This window comes from Vespa crabro, chromosome 14 (genome assembly GCF_910589235.1).
Source record: "Vespa crabro chromosome 14, iyVesCrab1.2, whole genome shotgun sequence".
NCBI lineage: Eukaryota > Metazoa > Arthropoda > Insecta > Hymenoptera > Vespidae > Vespa > Vespa crabro.
Window position 1 is genome coordinate 5,157,740 of NC_060968.1, and position 13,724 is coordinate 5,171,463.

Below are 13,724 nucleotides of genomic sequence, written 5' to 3' on the forward strand. Positions count from 1 at the left end.
AGCCATGAATGAATATTATCATCGTACATCTGACCAATTGAATGGAACTACGTTACTCAGGATTCGTAGTACACGCGAAGCTATGATTGGTTCTTCGTTCATTGTAGTTTATCATTCTATATGTAACGATAGTATCTATCGAATGAAAGGGTCATTCGGCTGTCATTCTGAGGTGGCACCATCGTCGTCGAGGTTATAGTAACTTTAATTCCTACTAGGTCGGATGAATGCATAACCTTACTTTTACAGAAGAAAATATTTTCAAATAGATTTCATTATATTTTGACAAGTTGTCGCTGTAATTATGAGACTCGGCACATTTTTATTGCGGAAAGAAATACCTTATCGATTCAGAGGGTGAGTTGCATTATTTTTATTTATTATTATGGATTGATGTTCATAACGAAAAATATTTTACTTTGATGCATTTATTGTTTATTGTTTGTTTATTACAGGAAGTATCGTAAAATAAAGAATCCCACGTTTGAAGATTTGTTAAAATTAAGGCATGACATTGAAAGAGAAGAAAGGAATATGTTGATTTTAAGACATCCCTATTTAACGAGTCAACAATCTGCTGGTCACATGAGTCATAAAGAAAGGCCTACTTTGGGTCAAATATATGGGAAATTAAAAGACGAAAAGTTTTCTAAATGCATAACCATTCAGGACAGATTAAGTCACTTAAAAGTATTAGAACCTTGGGATTGAAGCGTATATTTGTTTATAAAATGCATTAAATCCTTTATATATCATAGTATTGTATAATTATTAAATATCTTATATGATTTAAAATGTACATGTGAAACTGTATACCTCTATATGTATATCGGTATGTCTTTTGTATTCACATTACATTGTAGATAATATTTAAAGTTGAAATATTTCAAATACTGATTTAAATCTATGTAAGTTTAAGGACTGCACCAAACGTTATTATATATTCGCATATAATAGAGTCTAAATATTGAACAACGTTTTAAATTTTTATTTTCTCTCTTTTCGAATGAGACTTTCTAGTTGAATCTAAGTTGCATCTCTTCTATGGTTATATATATATATATATATATATAGGTATATAACCTTTATTTCTGTTTTGGTAAAAGATACGTAGAGGTGATTTAACGTCATGATCACTTTTATACTTATTCTAGTGATTCTTCTAATTATCGATGCGTTATTCATGAATAGGTATACGGAACTTTAAAAACGTCTTGCGATTAAAAAAAATTCATAAATTTTAATATAATTAATATCACATAGAACCATTTTAATTTCGAGAGCCATTTTTCGTCGTCTAGTGAAAGAGAATAATGTCATGAGTAGGTCTTATATCTTAAGCTTCTATTCTATGTTCCAGTAAACTGAAAATTTTCACTAATTTGGATTTTAATCAGCTTGTGTCAACGTAAATATCGTTTAATCGTACTTTTACATATTTCTTTTTATTTACGTGAATAATATATGTTTATTTTATGGACAAGTCCAATTATTATATAAGTTCCCTTCATTCGATAAAAATTCATTTATTTTACGTTTTTATGAATAACATTTGTGGAAGATATATATTATTCAGTTAATTTGAATTATTAAGGCTATTGTCGTACTCGTTTGTTTATTTTTTTTCTTTATTTTTTCACACGTGCTATTTATGTAGGTTAGGGAAACAAGATAGTTAATTATTCAACAGTATTTATATTAAATAGTTAATTGTATTAATTAATGATGATTCAAGGAAAAAAAAGAATCAAAATATGGCAGATCAGGATACGTTATGTAAAAGGGACAAATTTAATGGGAGAAGACTAGAAGAGAGTGGGACTTGCATAAAACCGATTACTAAACGTTCTGAATCTGGTTGTAATTGGGAGACATATAAGGATGTAGTATATAAGGAAGAATCAAGTTATGACAAAAAGAAAAATAACCCAGCAAAGAAATTTTCAAATAGATGTCAAAAATCCAAAAAATCAAATAATGTTCCACTGCTTGAAACGGTATTATAAATTTGTATAAAATTATTAACTTCATTGTTATCTTGAAAAATAATTTGATTTGTTTTTTTTTTTTTTTCTTTTTTTTAGGGCAATACAATGAATCAGGATAAGAATCATACTATGGATGAGAATAAGAAAAAAATAACGAAATTGGTCGCTATGGATTGCGAAATGGTTGGAATTGGTGATGGGAGTGAAAGTATGATTGCCAGGGTATCTATCGTAAATAAATTTGGTTATTGCCTTTATGATAAATATGTTAAGCCGAGAGAAAAAGTGCAAGACTATAGAACAGCCGTTAGTGGTATTTATCCGCATCATTTAAAGAATGGAGAAGAATTTTTTATTGTACAAAAAGAAGTAGCAGATATATTAAGAGGACGAATTCTTGTTGGTCATGCTTTAAAGAATGATTTGGCTGTACTATTCTTATCGCATCCGTGGAAAAATTTAAGGGACACATCTAGATATAAACCTTTTAAGCAAATTACAAAAGCAAATACTCCTAGTTTAAAAAGATTAGCATTGGAATTGCTAGGAATAGAAATACAAGTAGGTGAACACAATTCAGTTGAAGATGCAAGAGTGGCTATGCAATTGTATATGCAATATAAAGCTAAATGGGAATCCGAAATCTACTCAAAAAGATAAAATACCTACTTACCGCTTTATACAAAGATGATCATTATCCTCCATTCGATAGTACGTTTAATATACATAATTCAAAATGTGCATTTATTTTTATCAAGAAATAATAACACAGATTCATAATGATACGTAAAAATGGTTCGGAATATGCGATATCGTGTGTGGTTTCTATATATTTTTTTATCGTAGAACACAATTTCAATCTATGGTTAAGACCATCCAGCCTTACTTTATTGTCAAAGTAAAAAAGATTTATTTGTGAATAAAATAATACGAAATTAGCTCAATGTAATTATTGTTAAAACGTATTAATAAAATGCACGCTTTTATTCTTTATATATATATATATATATATATATATATATAGATTAGATGGAGAAGAAGCTATGTTGAATCTTTGTGATTTTTTTATAAAAGTTGTAAGGCGAAATTCCAAAAGATATTGCACTTTTTTAAATGGTAGAGTAGAAAGGAGAAATTTATAAAGAGTTCATAATTCAAATCAGTAAGATTACGAACGTAATATTAGACATATATGGAAGATCGAAGGTCAGAATTGCGATTACTACTGATTTTTGTATCAGAAATGCTCTACCGTTTTCTCTTTTATGGTAAACGCGTCGACCTTGTTATCAATATCAGTTTTTATACGATATACTCGTACGACGACTCTTAATAGATCGTCCTCCCATTACTTATTCTGTCTTGGACTTTGATACGTGCATCAAGTGTTTCTCGAGTTTCGAACTTTATCTTTTTATACTTTTCACTATACTATAAACAATATCTTTTGTATATATACAAACATTTTGTATATATATATACACACATTCTTTGCTCTTTGGCGCTTTATTTTACTACTGGTAAGTAATGTGCAAGTTAAGAAAAAGGTAAATATTTGCCTTTCATCTCTGCATCTACACACCCATATATATATATATGTATATATATATATATATCCATCTACCTTTCACATTTCTAATCAGTTCTGTGTTCGATATTCTATAGTGTAAGTGATCAATCGAGTGATTACCAACGATATAGCTATCTGTAATTGGTAACTCAATTTTAATTACTTAATTTTAATCTTAATTTATAAATAGGAGAGATCGTGATTAATGAAAGTTTAATATTTTCTTTGTAGTTATTGCAATATGTAGTATTACGATTTGAAATTCTTAAACAGTTAGACTCGTTCGAAAGATGAAATATGCAGTGATCGGTGCAGGAGCAGCAGGTTTAGCGGCTCTTCGACATTTCACTTCCGGTACTTACGAAGATGAAATCGTTTGCTACGAGAAAACGGAAGAAATCGGTGGCACTTGGGTTTATAGAGAAGAAACTGGTTTGGATCGGTACAATTTACCGATTCATACCAGCATGTACAAAAGTTTAAGGTAATATTTAAAACAATCATAAAGATTTGGCATTTTTATTGTAATTAAAAAAAAAAAAAAAAAAAAAAAAAAAAAAAAAAAAAAAAAAAAAAAAATTATAAGATCGATATATCAGCTTGATTGAAATTTTTATATAATTTAGGACGAATCTACCGAAAGAAGTGATGGGTTTTCCTGATTTTCCGATACCAGATCGACCAGAGAGTTACTTGACGCGCAATGAAATACTTCAGTTTCTTAATTCCTATTGCGATCATTTTAAATTGAGAGAATACATTCGCGTGAGTGTGGTGTACATATAAAATTGATCCATTGATAATGCAGAAAAAGAAAATATTTATATGAGATTTGTCGAATTACTTTTTTAGTTTCTTCATCACGTTGAATACGTAGAACCTACCTCGGAGGATCGTAAATGGTCAGTTAAGGTCAGAAATTTGAAGGAGAACGTTGTTAAAACTGAGACGTTCGATGCAATTATGGTTTGCAATGGTCATTACTTCGAACCCTTTACTCCAAATTTAAAAGGTCAGGATGTTTTTCAAGGAGATCAACTGCATAGCCATGATTACAGAGTACCGGCCATTTTTAAAGACAAAACTATCGTTGTCCTTGGTGCAGGTCCTTCCGGTAAAATAACATAAAACTTTTCTACGATGTAGTTAATCGGTATCTAATTATATTTTTTCAAAGGTATGGACTTAGCTCTTGAAATATCGACGAGTGCAAAACGTGTAATTTTAAGTCATCATTTAAAGGAGCCGATACTGACAATATTTCCCGATAATGTGATTCAGGTAATTTCTAAATAATTTCTAAGACCTATCATACAGTCTGTTTAATTAAAAATTTATCCATTAAATACTTTGTTCTTTTTTTAAACGTTAGAAATCCGACGTCGTAGAGTTAACCGAACACGATGCATCTTTTCTAGACGGCAGTAAGGAAACGGTCGACGTTATATTCTATTGTACAGGTAATCAATGTTAAACGTCAAACGAATAACTCCATTAATATCATTTCCACGTATATCCATTATTATAGGATACAAATACAGTTTTCCTTTTCTTTCGGAAAAATGCGGTATTCGCGTGGATTCGAATATGGTAACGCCACTTTGGAAACATCTTGTGTCTATAGAAAATCCTACTCTCGCAATTGTCGGATTACCATTTTACGTTTGCGCCTTTAGCATGTTTGATCTGCAGGTATATGCCATTTTTATTAATTTCACGTACGTAAAATAATTCCTTAATGAAAGATTAAAAATATATTTTTTCCCGTTATAACTTTCGTACAATAAAAGATACGATTTCTTTTGCGGTTTTGGCACGGAGAAAAATCCTTTCCTGAGAAAGCAATGATGTTACGAGAAGAGTCGGAAGAATTGGAAAGACGTATTCAAAATGGATTGAGTAAAAGACATTTTCACATGATGGGTACAGAGCAAGGTAAATATTACGATGACTTGGCAAATACAGGTGGAATAACTCGACTCCTTCCGGTATTAGTGAAGTTGCATAACGAGAGTAGTAAACGTTTTTTGGATGATTTGGTGCATTATCGAGAAGATAGGTATAGGATTATTGACGATTATAACTATGTGCAACTCTGAAGATATATTTTGTAGAAAAAAAGAAAAATAAACGAAAAAAAGAAAAAAAAAAAAAAATAAGTAAACAAATAAGCAATGGTTTATATAGATATGAACTGTATGTTATAAACAATATGCTTTATTTGTGTAAAATGAAGACGAAAACATTATAAGTACTTATAACTATAGTAGAGTACCAATACATAAAAAATGTTTTGCCATATATTAATGCTTTTGATTTTGAACTCTGAAAGAGTTACAAGATATTGATAAATTCGTTTGATTAACAAGAAATCGCGTTAAATTTTATACGGTAGTTTTCCCATTACCTATAAACGATTAAAATTAACAATTAATATTTAAACGCCTAAGTATGATACTATTTTGACGATTCGATATAAACTAACTATATTTGAGATAGCAACCAAAAAGCTCTGAAACAGCAGTGTTACGTATATACAATGACAAGAAACAAAGATAATATTAAATAATATCCTGCGCATTTGCGTTTATAGTTGAGAATTCACAGCACGCGACAAATGTATCAAGTACATTTTTTACTTTTGAAATGACTTTTTAAACGCGTATATCTCTTGGTTAAAACATAAGATTAAAACTATAAGAGGGATGTCTTTTATTAAATTAATAGAAAAAGATAATAGGTATGAGAAAAGCGCTTTAAAGAATAATATGAAGACACGATAAAGAGAATAAAGGATAAGAGGCTGCCCGATTGCTTAAAAATTCTTCTATATATTCGTAGAAAATAATTTCAGTAAAAATCGAAATACCATACTGTCGCAATAGAACAAAGGAATTTGGCAACACTTGCGATTAGAATTTTTATTATTATTTATTTATCAAAATGTTCAGATTGGTGTTCATCAGCGTGTACGTGGATCTAATATTAATTGGAGAATGATAAATTCCAGAAATTTGTATGGAACTAAAAATCGCTTGCAAACGTAAAATAAGAATGTACGTCACCATACGATATTATCATATCAAAGAAATCAGTCCTATCGCGCTTGCTCGTTATGTTATGTTTCCAAGAATATTCGTCTTTTTTTTTTTTTTCTCTTTTTTCCTTTTTTTTTTTTACGTGCACTGTCTCGAATCTGTTACTGCAGTTTGTAGTATTAAACATATTCCTTTTCCACTGTTCAATACGTGTAAGGATAATGTCCTATCGTTTTAATACCGTTATCCACAATGAAACAGAGGAAAGGGAAATGAGTTTGAAACTGCTAGGAATCAGAGTGTTTCGATTATTATGTGCATTCAGTCGATATACTGAGCGAGCCAACGGAAGCCCTCGCCGTAACCTTGCTTTTTTAATACCGAGCACATAAATAATTCCAATGGACGACCGGGTATATCATTACGTGCGATTTTGCCCTAAAAGTAAACAATTTGTTTTTATAACAATGTCGAAGTAAATAATACCTACGCTTGTGCGTCAGAATAATAATAATAATAATAATAATAATAATTATACCTTGCCCGTTGTTTGACCATAAAGATTAAAGAAATTTCTAAGCTCATCTTCTGATGCTGCATTCGGCTTATCAATTTTATTACCCAAAACAAGAACTGGACAAGTACTGAGTTGCTCATCGCCCAACAATGCATCAAGCTCGGCCCTTGATTCTGCTAATCTAGATCTATCGCTTGCGTCTACGAGAAATACTATGGCATCTACTGCTGGAAAATAATCTTTCCATACTCTGCGTGCTGTAAAAATGTGACAATTTATTTGTTAATTATTTCTTTTGTTTAGACATTTTCAAATTAAAAAGGTACATACCTTGAGTGTGACCTCCTAAATCAAAAGTAGTGAACCTTATGTTACCGATAGACAGCTCTTCGGATGCTGAAAAATAATAAAAATTATTTAGGAAAAATTGCTTTTCAATTGTCATTAGGATGAAATGAATAATTGCAACATTAAATTACTTGGATGCAATGTAGGCACATGTTGAGCTAGGCGATCATCTTTCAGCATGTGTAACAATGTAGTTTTGCCTGCATTATCTAAACCAAGAAACAGAAGTTTGCCACTTTTCTTCCATAGCCCTGAAAATTTAATATACATCATATATGAAGGTATTGTCGCAAGGAAGGAATAACAATTTCAAAATATTACATTATATTAAAATTCGCTTACCAAGATAACTTAAAACTCCTGAGAACCAGTCCCACAGAAACATATTTGTATACGAGAATTGGTGCTACTTACACTATGGTTTAAATAATGAATGACACTGCAACAAAGGAAGATAATAAGTCAATTCTTTGTGTACATAATCGACGTAGTATGACGCTAGATGACTTTTGAACGTGTTGCAACCTTGAATAAAGAAAGAGATTCGAGTCGATCAAATCTCGACGTGATCTCGTGTTAGATAAAAATTGCACCTCTTGAAATGAATTATTATAAAATTAAAGAAAAAAGATCAAGAAAATGTCTTTTAGTACTAAACTTAGATGAACATTTACTATAGGATAGAGCAGATGCACGAAGCCTCTGATAATAGACAGCACACTCTTGATCTTTATCCCTTACACACCACTGTTTTATAACGAAACAATAAATTTATTGGAAAGTCGTTTGTACAACGCTGATTTATGAAATCTATCAATTCGACGTACCCAATGTGAAAAAGTGTAAAGGGTGAACGTCGGAGACAGTGAAAAAAGCTTTTCCTCTTGCTAAAAGTGCAGCTCGATCAAGCCTAGTTGGCTGGCAGTTGGCACTGGTGACGTCTACTTCCGGTGGCCATCTTTATTCGAATATAATGCCGTCTCATAAGCGCGGTTCTTAAGGTCAATTGTTCTAATTTTATTCCTTTATCGAGTCTTAATTTAGTAATATATTATATTTTCATTATTATATTCATATGCCCTTACATTTGTATCCGGATTTCTCTAAAATTTCATTTAATTGCTTAAACAATATCGCATTTATTTAAATGCACAACTATTAAGAGACAACGTAGATATATCAATATATATGTATAACGATTTCGAATTTAAAAATCTTATTACGTATAGACTTCAAATACGAAATCATTCGTCGTCGATGATATAAACAATAACAAGTGTGTGTAGCTCGGATGACTTTGTCAGCTGGCAAATCAGTCATCTGTTCAAATCAGACGACTAAACGTCGTAGCTCTCTTACTCGTACAGATAATTATTGAATTCTTTCCATTGTTTTACAATTATTTATATAAGTACTGCATATTGCATTATTTCATTCGATTAACAATTAACGTTTACAATTGGAGATATTATCTCAATCGTGATAAATAATCAGGTTAATTGAATTAATGATTAACGAATAAAAAAATCGTTTATCTTATTCCTATTAAGATCGTTCATCGCTTCTCCTTTTATTAATGACTTATAAATTTAGCTAATTTATGACATAAAAATGAAGCTTTTTAAAAAGTTCGAAAAAATTCCATGTATTATCTATTTCTACTATACATATACAAATTTCTATCACACACACTCGATAATTATACGCGAGAGAAATATAATCTACACAAATTAATACACATTGATGCAATGGAAGCATGATATGCGAGATAAAAATGTAATTTTACAAAGTAGTTCGTTAATGATTTCCGTCGTCGAGTCTTTACGAAGTAATTGTCATTGATTTTAACTTTGAAATTTCGTTGACAGATAGCGCTTTGATCGCCGAGAATTAGCCACGTGATCGTTCTCATCATTCTTAATCGAAGGAATAGAAAATGGCGATTATGTTTGTAGGTAAGGTTTTAATATATGATGGAATAAATTAGTTTACGTTAATTAAAATAATTAATTTATGATGAGAAGAGGCATATATATCTCTCTCATATCGTTTAATTATGTTTACGTATTATTAATATTTAGTGACAATATTGTATATTATTGTAAATTACGATATGTGATCTTAATCAGAAGTACGTACGAGAGATGAATTATAAAATAAAATTTTTAACAAAATTGCAAAAAGTCATGACGTCTATGTTATTCCAACATGCTAGTGCTCTTTATAATTTTACATAATTATTTAATGTATGTTATATGCAGGAAGATTGTTGAATAATCTTTGCACAACAACCAAATGCAACATAGGAGTTACCAACCAATTCATTATACAAACACGTGATTATGCTGCAAGGAAAGGTACAAGAGCAAGAAGAGAAGCTAAGAAAATTAAACGGAAAGTAGAAAAAATTGAAAAACTTGGATTTATGGAACGAAAACTGAAAGAAAGACAAATGTAACTTTTTCCTTACTAACATATTTCACTTTTATCGATATTCTCGCATAAAATTGATATGACATATGAAACTTTTGATAACGCTTTCCAGCCAATCAAATAAACCGATACTCAAGAAAGCTGTGGATTACGATAAATATAAATCAATTCCAACGGATAATGTATGGATATTACGTTATCATCGATGTAAAGTATATACTGTAGAAGATGCACTGCAGAATTATCGTGAAGCACATCATCCCACTATGTTAAATTGTCCCAATTCTGAAGTCAATGTGAAAATTGAATTGAATTTAGAGGTAAACGATGAAATGTTATAACTTATAGACTAACATTAGATATACTTTTATTAATTTCATTAATTATATCTAAGTATGTGTTTTAGATTGAGAAAAAGGGAAAGTTTATTAGTGCTTTTAGTCGAATTGTAAATTATCCTCATTATTTTGATCATGGAGAAGCCAGAAATATAATGGTCTTTTCTTCAAAACCGCAAGTAATAGAACAAGTTTTGAAAGCAGGTGCTACCTTGGCTGGTGGGAGGGACCTTATAAAGTCCATTAAGGCAATGATATTAATTATAAAATTTTACTTTTATTTATTGTTTCACACATTAATTCTTTCTCATTTAGGCAGGTGATCTGTCTTTAAACGACTATCAATATTGTCTAGCAGAACCGGATATTTTAGCCGAATTAATATTGATTAGAGGCTTGTTGAAAAAGAAATTCCCAACATCCAAAACAGGTTTTCCATATCAATTTTTGTCGATATCGTAAGAAACATTAAATTTCTTATAAGATTCTCTGAGATAAAATCTTTTTTATATCTTTATCCAGGTACTTTGAGTCCCGATCTTGAAAGTTTAGTAAAGAAATTTGTTTTGGGTGTTAAGTATGATGCCGTACCCGATAAACTGGAAAAACATTACGGCTTAATCGAGTGTCCTATAGGAACGGTAAACGTGTAGCGCAATAATTACGTGGATAATTTATAATCTTTCTCTAAAATAATTTCATTTGTTTTAGCTTAATATGGATAATAAGCATTTGGAAGAAAATTTTGCTGCCCTTATTAATGATGTCAATTCCGTTAAATCTAAAAAACATACCAATTTTATCATAAGGTATCTTGACATTGAAAAAAATAATTTTATTCCAAAATTTATAACAAATCGACATAGGCATAATAAGTATGGATTTATTTCGTATGTTAGAACACAGTTACTAAGTCCACCGACAAAGGAATATTTTGTAGTAGATTTTACTAAATATCTACCAGAAACAATACCTAAAAAGGATCCGAATCAGGAGGAGGAAGATGAAGAAGACATCTCGTATGCCGTCATACCATCTCAATAGTTATAGAATATAAGTATAAATTTTAAAAAGAAAAACTATTGTTATTAACCCGTACGAAAAGTCCGAAAGAGGATGATACTCTAGAGGCATATAGCTGTTCCTTTCAATGCGAATCAAAATATGGGGTCATGAGAAAGAAAAAAAAATCATTCCTACATGATTTTCCTTAGATCCTAAAAATATATATATATTTTTTTTTTTTTTTTTTTTTTTTCCATATTTCTCGGAATAAGAGAAACGAAGAGTAAGATTGAAAAGAATGAGAAAATCGGGGAGATACGTCATAGCGGAAGCGAGGAGATTGCGAGGGGCGCTGGTGCATCGCGAGTAGTATACGTCAGACGCGCGAAAATGACGACGGGTTGGCGCGGGAAGGGGAAGTTCGCGCGAGAAACCGGCGGCGGCGAGTCGAAGGAAAAGGGAACGGAGAACGGTGCGCCCGCTGGTGGAGGTGACGGCGAGAGGAGGGAGGGGGAGCCAACTCGGCTACCTGCCGATCGAGAGAGCTCAGTCGGTGTCCGCCAGGTTGAAAATCCGCCGCTTCTCCCTGCTCCTTTACTATCGCACGTGATACTTTCTAACGCCTTAATAATTCTTACCGAGAAGTTAGGGGAAAACATATAGTTTGTAGTTAGTTAGTTGTTAGTTGGACCTGAAAGATCCAAAATTGGCGCGCATAAGAGTATCGAAGAGGGTGCGAAAGACGAAAGTTTGTACGGACGAGATACGTTTCTCTCCTAGTGTGTCTGTTTTTTTTTCTTTTTTTGTGTGCGTGCATGTCGCCTGTGTGTGTACGTGTGTTGTTTGCGCGTTCCTCACGAACGTTATCGAAAAGGATATAACGCGCTCATAACGCGCTTTAACGTGGAACGGATTTATCTTTTTCATTTTGTTCTTTTTTTTTTTTTTTTTTTTTTTTTTATATTACTATCCTTAAAGAACAGTTTACGCGAACCGTGTGTTTCGTCCTTTTGTTTTCTCTCAACCAGTGCGCGCGAGTGGACTCACGCAGGCGCGTTCATAATAAGCGCGCACGCGTTCACCATACATTCGACTTGTGTTTACGTTATTGTTACGTGTTCCTGGTAATATTCTTCATTTTCCGCGTAAACGAAGACGAGGACAAAGACGACAAGGAGCTAACTTTGAATTACTTTTCTTTCGATTAGAACGAACGACAGGAGACATGCTCGATTTATTCAACAACGGTAGACAGTAGCCTTCGACGATACAGGACGTAAAAAAATACTCGACATGGTAAGCATGAGAAATTAAAGCCCATCTATTTATCCTTAGCTCATCAATTTCGAGATTTAAATTTCTTCTTAGGTAAAACGGATGAACGTGCAAAGTGCGTCGTACGTTTCCCCCTTGCGGAACATTACTAGTCGCGATTTATTTCGGTTCCAAGTTGGAGAGAGGTCGAATTTAAATCGACGAAATTTTAGCGAACGACGCGACGCGCATGAGGGAACCTGATAGTCCCTCAGAATGAATAAAATAATATTAAGAAGAGAAAGGAGAGAGAGAGAGAGAGAGAGAAGTAAACGTGTAGGTTTCTCTCTGTCTATAGGTGGACTCTATATTTAGATACACTAGGTCGACACACGAGCACAAATATCGGATGTTCATGAGCAAGGAACACGTCGAATAGGCTCTCGGCGCTCCCCTATGAGAATTCTCGCAGTATATCGCTTCCCTCCTGGCGCTATCTTTGCTTTCAATTTGCTCTTTCCGTGCCATTACTCCCACTCGAAACGTTACAATCTAATGTAGAATTTAATGCGTTCCATTCGTCCTGACGTTACTCGCATTATCTTTCGATGACAAAGTAAAGGACAAAAAAAAAAAAAAACAAGATCATTCATCTACTATATTTTGACGTGTTAACGAAAATTCGTTTATTCGAGATATTACGATTATGATTTGTGAAGATAAGATAGTAATCCATAGGATAATACGAAATAGGATAATGTCAAGTGAAAGGTTTTAATCGTTTTACAGTAGCAACAACTTTATTAAGACAATGTTATCTTAGGTTTTACGTAAAACCTAAGAGATACTTTTCTCTCTTACTATCTCTTTATGCGGAGAAGTCACGAAACGATTCGGTCATGCGTGTAGACCGGCGACCGATAAAAGTCGAGTTCTGCTTCGACTTTAGAACGGGTGAAGGCAAACGATAGCTCGAGGGCCAATGTGCCTCGGCACGACTGTCCTGTCGTTTCCTTTTCTCTTTCCCTCCCTCTCTCTCTCTCTCTCTCTCTCTCCCCCTCCCTCTCTCTCTTTCGCTGGCTTTCTTATATGCCGATCGGGAACTCTAATTGCGATCGCAACAAGCGAACGAAGGGAGAAAGATTCGAATCCGCTATAGTTTTAGAACGGCTTGAAATTTGCCAGGAGGCTATATAAGATCGTAAAAAAAGATTTCCGAGAATAATTTCCATA

General features: G+C 32.5%; 7 protein-coding genes across 16 annotated transcripts in view; 6 read left to right on the forward strand and 1 right to left on the reverse strand.

The window, feature by feature from the left end:
• The window catches only part of LOC124429053 (carbonic anhydrase 7-like), a 393,187-nt gene that overhangs the window by 317,898 nt on the left and 61,565 nt on the right, over positions 1-13,724 (forward strand). The window lies entirely within an intron of this gene.
• LOC124429064 (ribosomal protein 63, mitochondrial) lies at positions 147-795 on the forward strand. The gene is made up of 2 exons (XM_046973860.1): positions 147-357; positions 456-795. The coding sequence occupies exons 1-2, from the start codon at positions 305-307 to the stop codon at positions 709-711; spliced, it is 309 nt and encodes a 102-aa protein (XP_046829816.1). The 5' UTR covers positions 147-304; the 3' UTR covers positions 712-795.
• LOC124429048 (RNA exonuclease 4) lies at positions 1,060-2,926 on the forward strand. 3 transcript variants are annotated; one of them, XM_046973834.1, is made up of 4 exons: positions 1,100-1,191; positions 1,361-1,408; positions 1,736-1,997; positions 2,085-2,926. In XM_046973834.1, exons 1-4 carry the CDS (start codon positions 1,130-1,132, stop codon positions 2,646-2,648), a joined length of 936 nt encoding a protein of 311 aa, XP_046829790.1. In that variant the 5' UTR covers positions 1,100-1,129; the 3' UTR covers positions 2,649-2,926. The 3 variants fall into 3 exon arrangements, with proteins under 3 accessions (XP_046829791.1, XP_046829790.1, XP_046829792.1); XM_046973835.1 differs by lacking the exon at positions 1,361-1,408 and having other exon boundaries at positions 1,060-1,191; XM_046973836.1 differs by lacking the exons at positions 1,100-1,191; positions 1,361-1,408 and adding an exon at positions 1,198-1,322.
• Positions 3,081-5,714, forward strand: LOC124429042 (flavin-containing monooxygenase FMO GS-OX5-like). 4 transcript variants are annotated; one of them, XM_046973822.1, is made up of 9 exons: positions 3,081-3,508; positions 3,654-3,702; positions 3,790-4,042; positions 4,185-4,323; positions 4,411-4,672; positions 4,736-4,839; positions 4,931-5,018; positions 5,087-5,250; positions 5,349-5,714. In XM_046973822.1, the coding sequence occupies exons 3-9, from the start codon at positions 3,849-3,851 to the stop codon at positions 5,655-5,657; spliced, it is 1,260 nt and encodes a 419-aa protein (XP_046829778.1). In that variant the 5' UTR covers positions 3,081-3,508; positions 3,654-3,702; positions 3,790-3,848; the 3' UTR covers positions 5,658-5,714. The 4 variants fall into 4 exon arrangements, with proteins under 4 accessions (XP_046829778.1, XP_046829779.1, XP_046829781.1 ...); XM_046973823.1 differs by having other exon boundaries at positions 3,832-4,042; XM_046973825.1 differs by having other exon boundaries at positions 3,874-4,042.
• Positions 6,471-8,434, reverse strand: LOC124429056 (GTP-binding protein SAR1). 2 transcript variants are annotated; one of them, XM_046973848.1, is made up of 6 exons: positions 8,289-8,434; positions 7,804-7,900; positions 7,593-7,712; positions 7,444-7,509; positions 7,135-7,370; positions 6,471-7,034 (listed from the first exon to the last, which is right to left on the reverse strand). In XM_046973848.1, the coding sequence occupies exons 2-6, from the start codon at positions 7,844-7,846 to the stop codon at positions 6,918-6,920; spliced, it is 582 nt and encodes a 193-aa protein (XP_046829804.1). In that variant the 5' UTR covers positions 7,847-7,900; positions 8,289-8,434; the 3' UTR covers positions 6,471-6,917. The 2 variants fall into 2 exon arrangements, with proteins under 2 accessions (XP_046829804.1, XP_046829806.1); XM_046973850.1 differs by lacking the exon at positions 8,289-8,434 and adding an exon at positions 7,987-8,107.
• Positions 9,219-11,365, forward strand: LOC124429043 (50S ribosomal protein L1). 2 transcript variants are annotated; one of them, XM_046973827.1, is made up of 9 exons: positions 9,219-9,237; positions 9,330-9,416; positions 9,723-9,915; positions 10,007-10,214; positions 10,301-10,480; positions 10,548-10,662; positions 10,755-10,873; positions 10,944-11,041; positions 11,132-11,365. In XM_046973827.1, the coding sequence occupies exons 2-9, from the start codon at positions 9,398-9,400 to the stop codon at positions 11,274-11,276; spliced, it is 1,077 nt and encodes a 358-aa protein (XP_046829783.1). In that variant the 5' UTR covers positions 9,219-9,237; positions 9,330-9,397; the 3' UTR covers positions 11,277-11,365. The 2 variants fall into 2 exon arrangements, with proteins under 2 accessions (XP_046829783.1, XP_046829782.1); XM_046973826.1 differs by lacking the exons at positions 9,219-9,237; positions 9,330-9,416 and adding an exon at positions 9,423-9,592 and having other exon boundaries at positions 11,132-11,311.
• Positions 11,502-13,724, forward strand: part of LOC124429025 (cadherin-99C) — a 54,699-nt gene continuing 52,476 nt past the window's right edge. The window contains exons 1-2 of one of the 3 annotated variants that reach the window (XM_046973725.1): positions 11,502-12,361; positions 12,446-12,533. In XM_046973725.1, coding sequence (XP_046829681.1) covers positions 12,531-12,533 — 3 coding nt within the window. In that variant the 5' untranslated portion in view covers positions 11,502-12,361; positions 12,446-12,530. Of the gene's footprint in view, positions 12,534-13,724 lie in introns of all 3 variants that reach the window. The other 2 variants (XM_046973726.1, XM_046973724.1) reach the window with 2 other exon arrangements.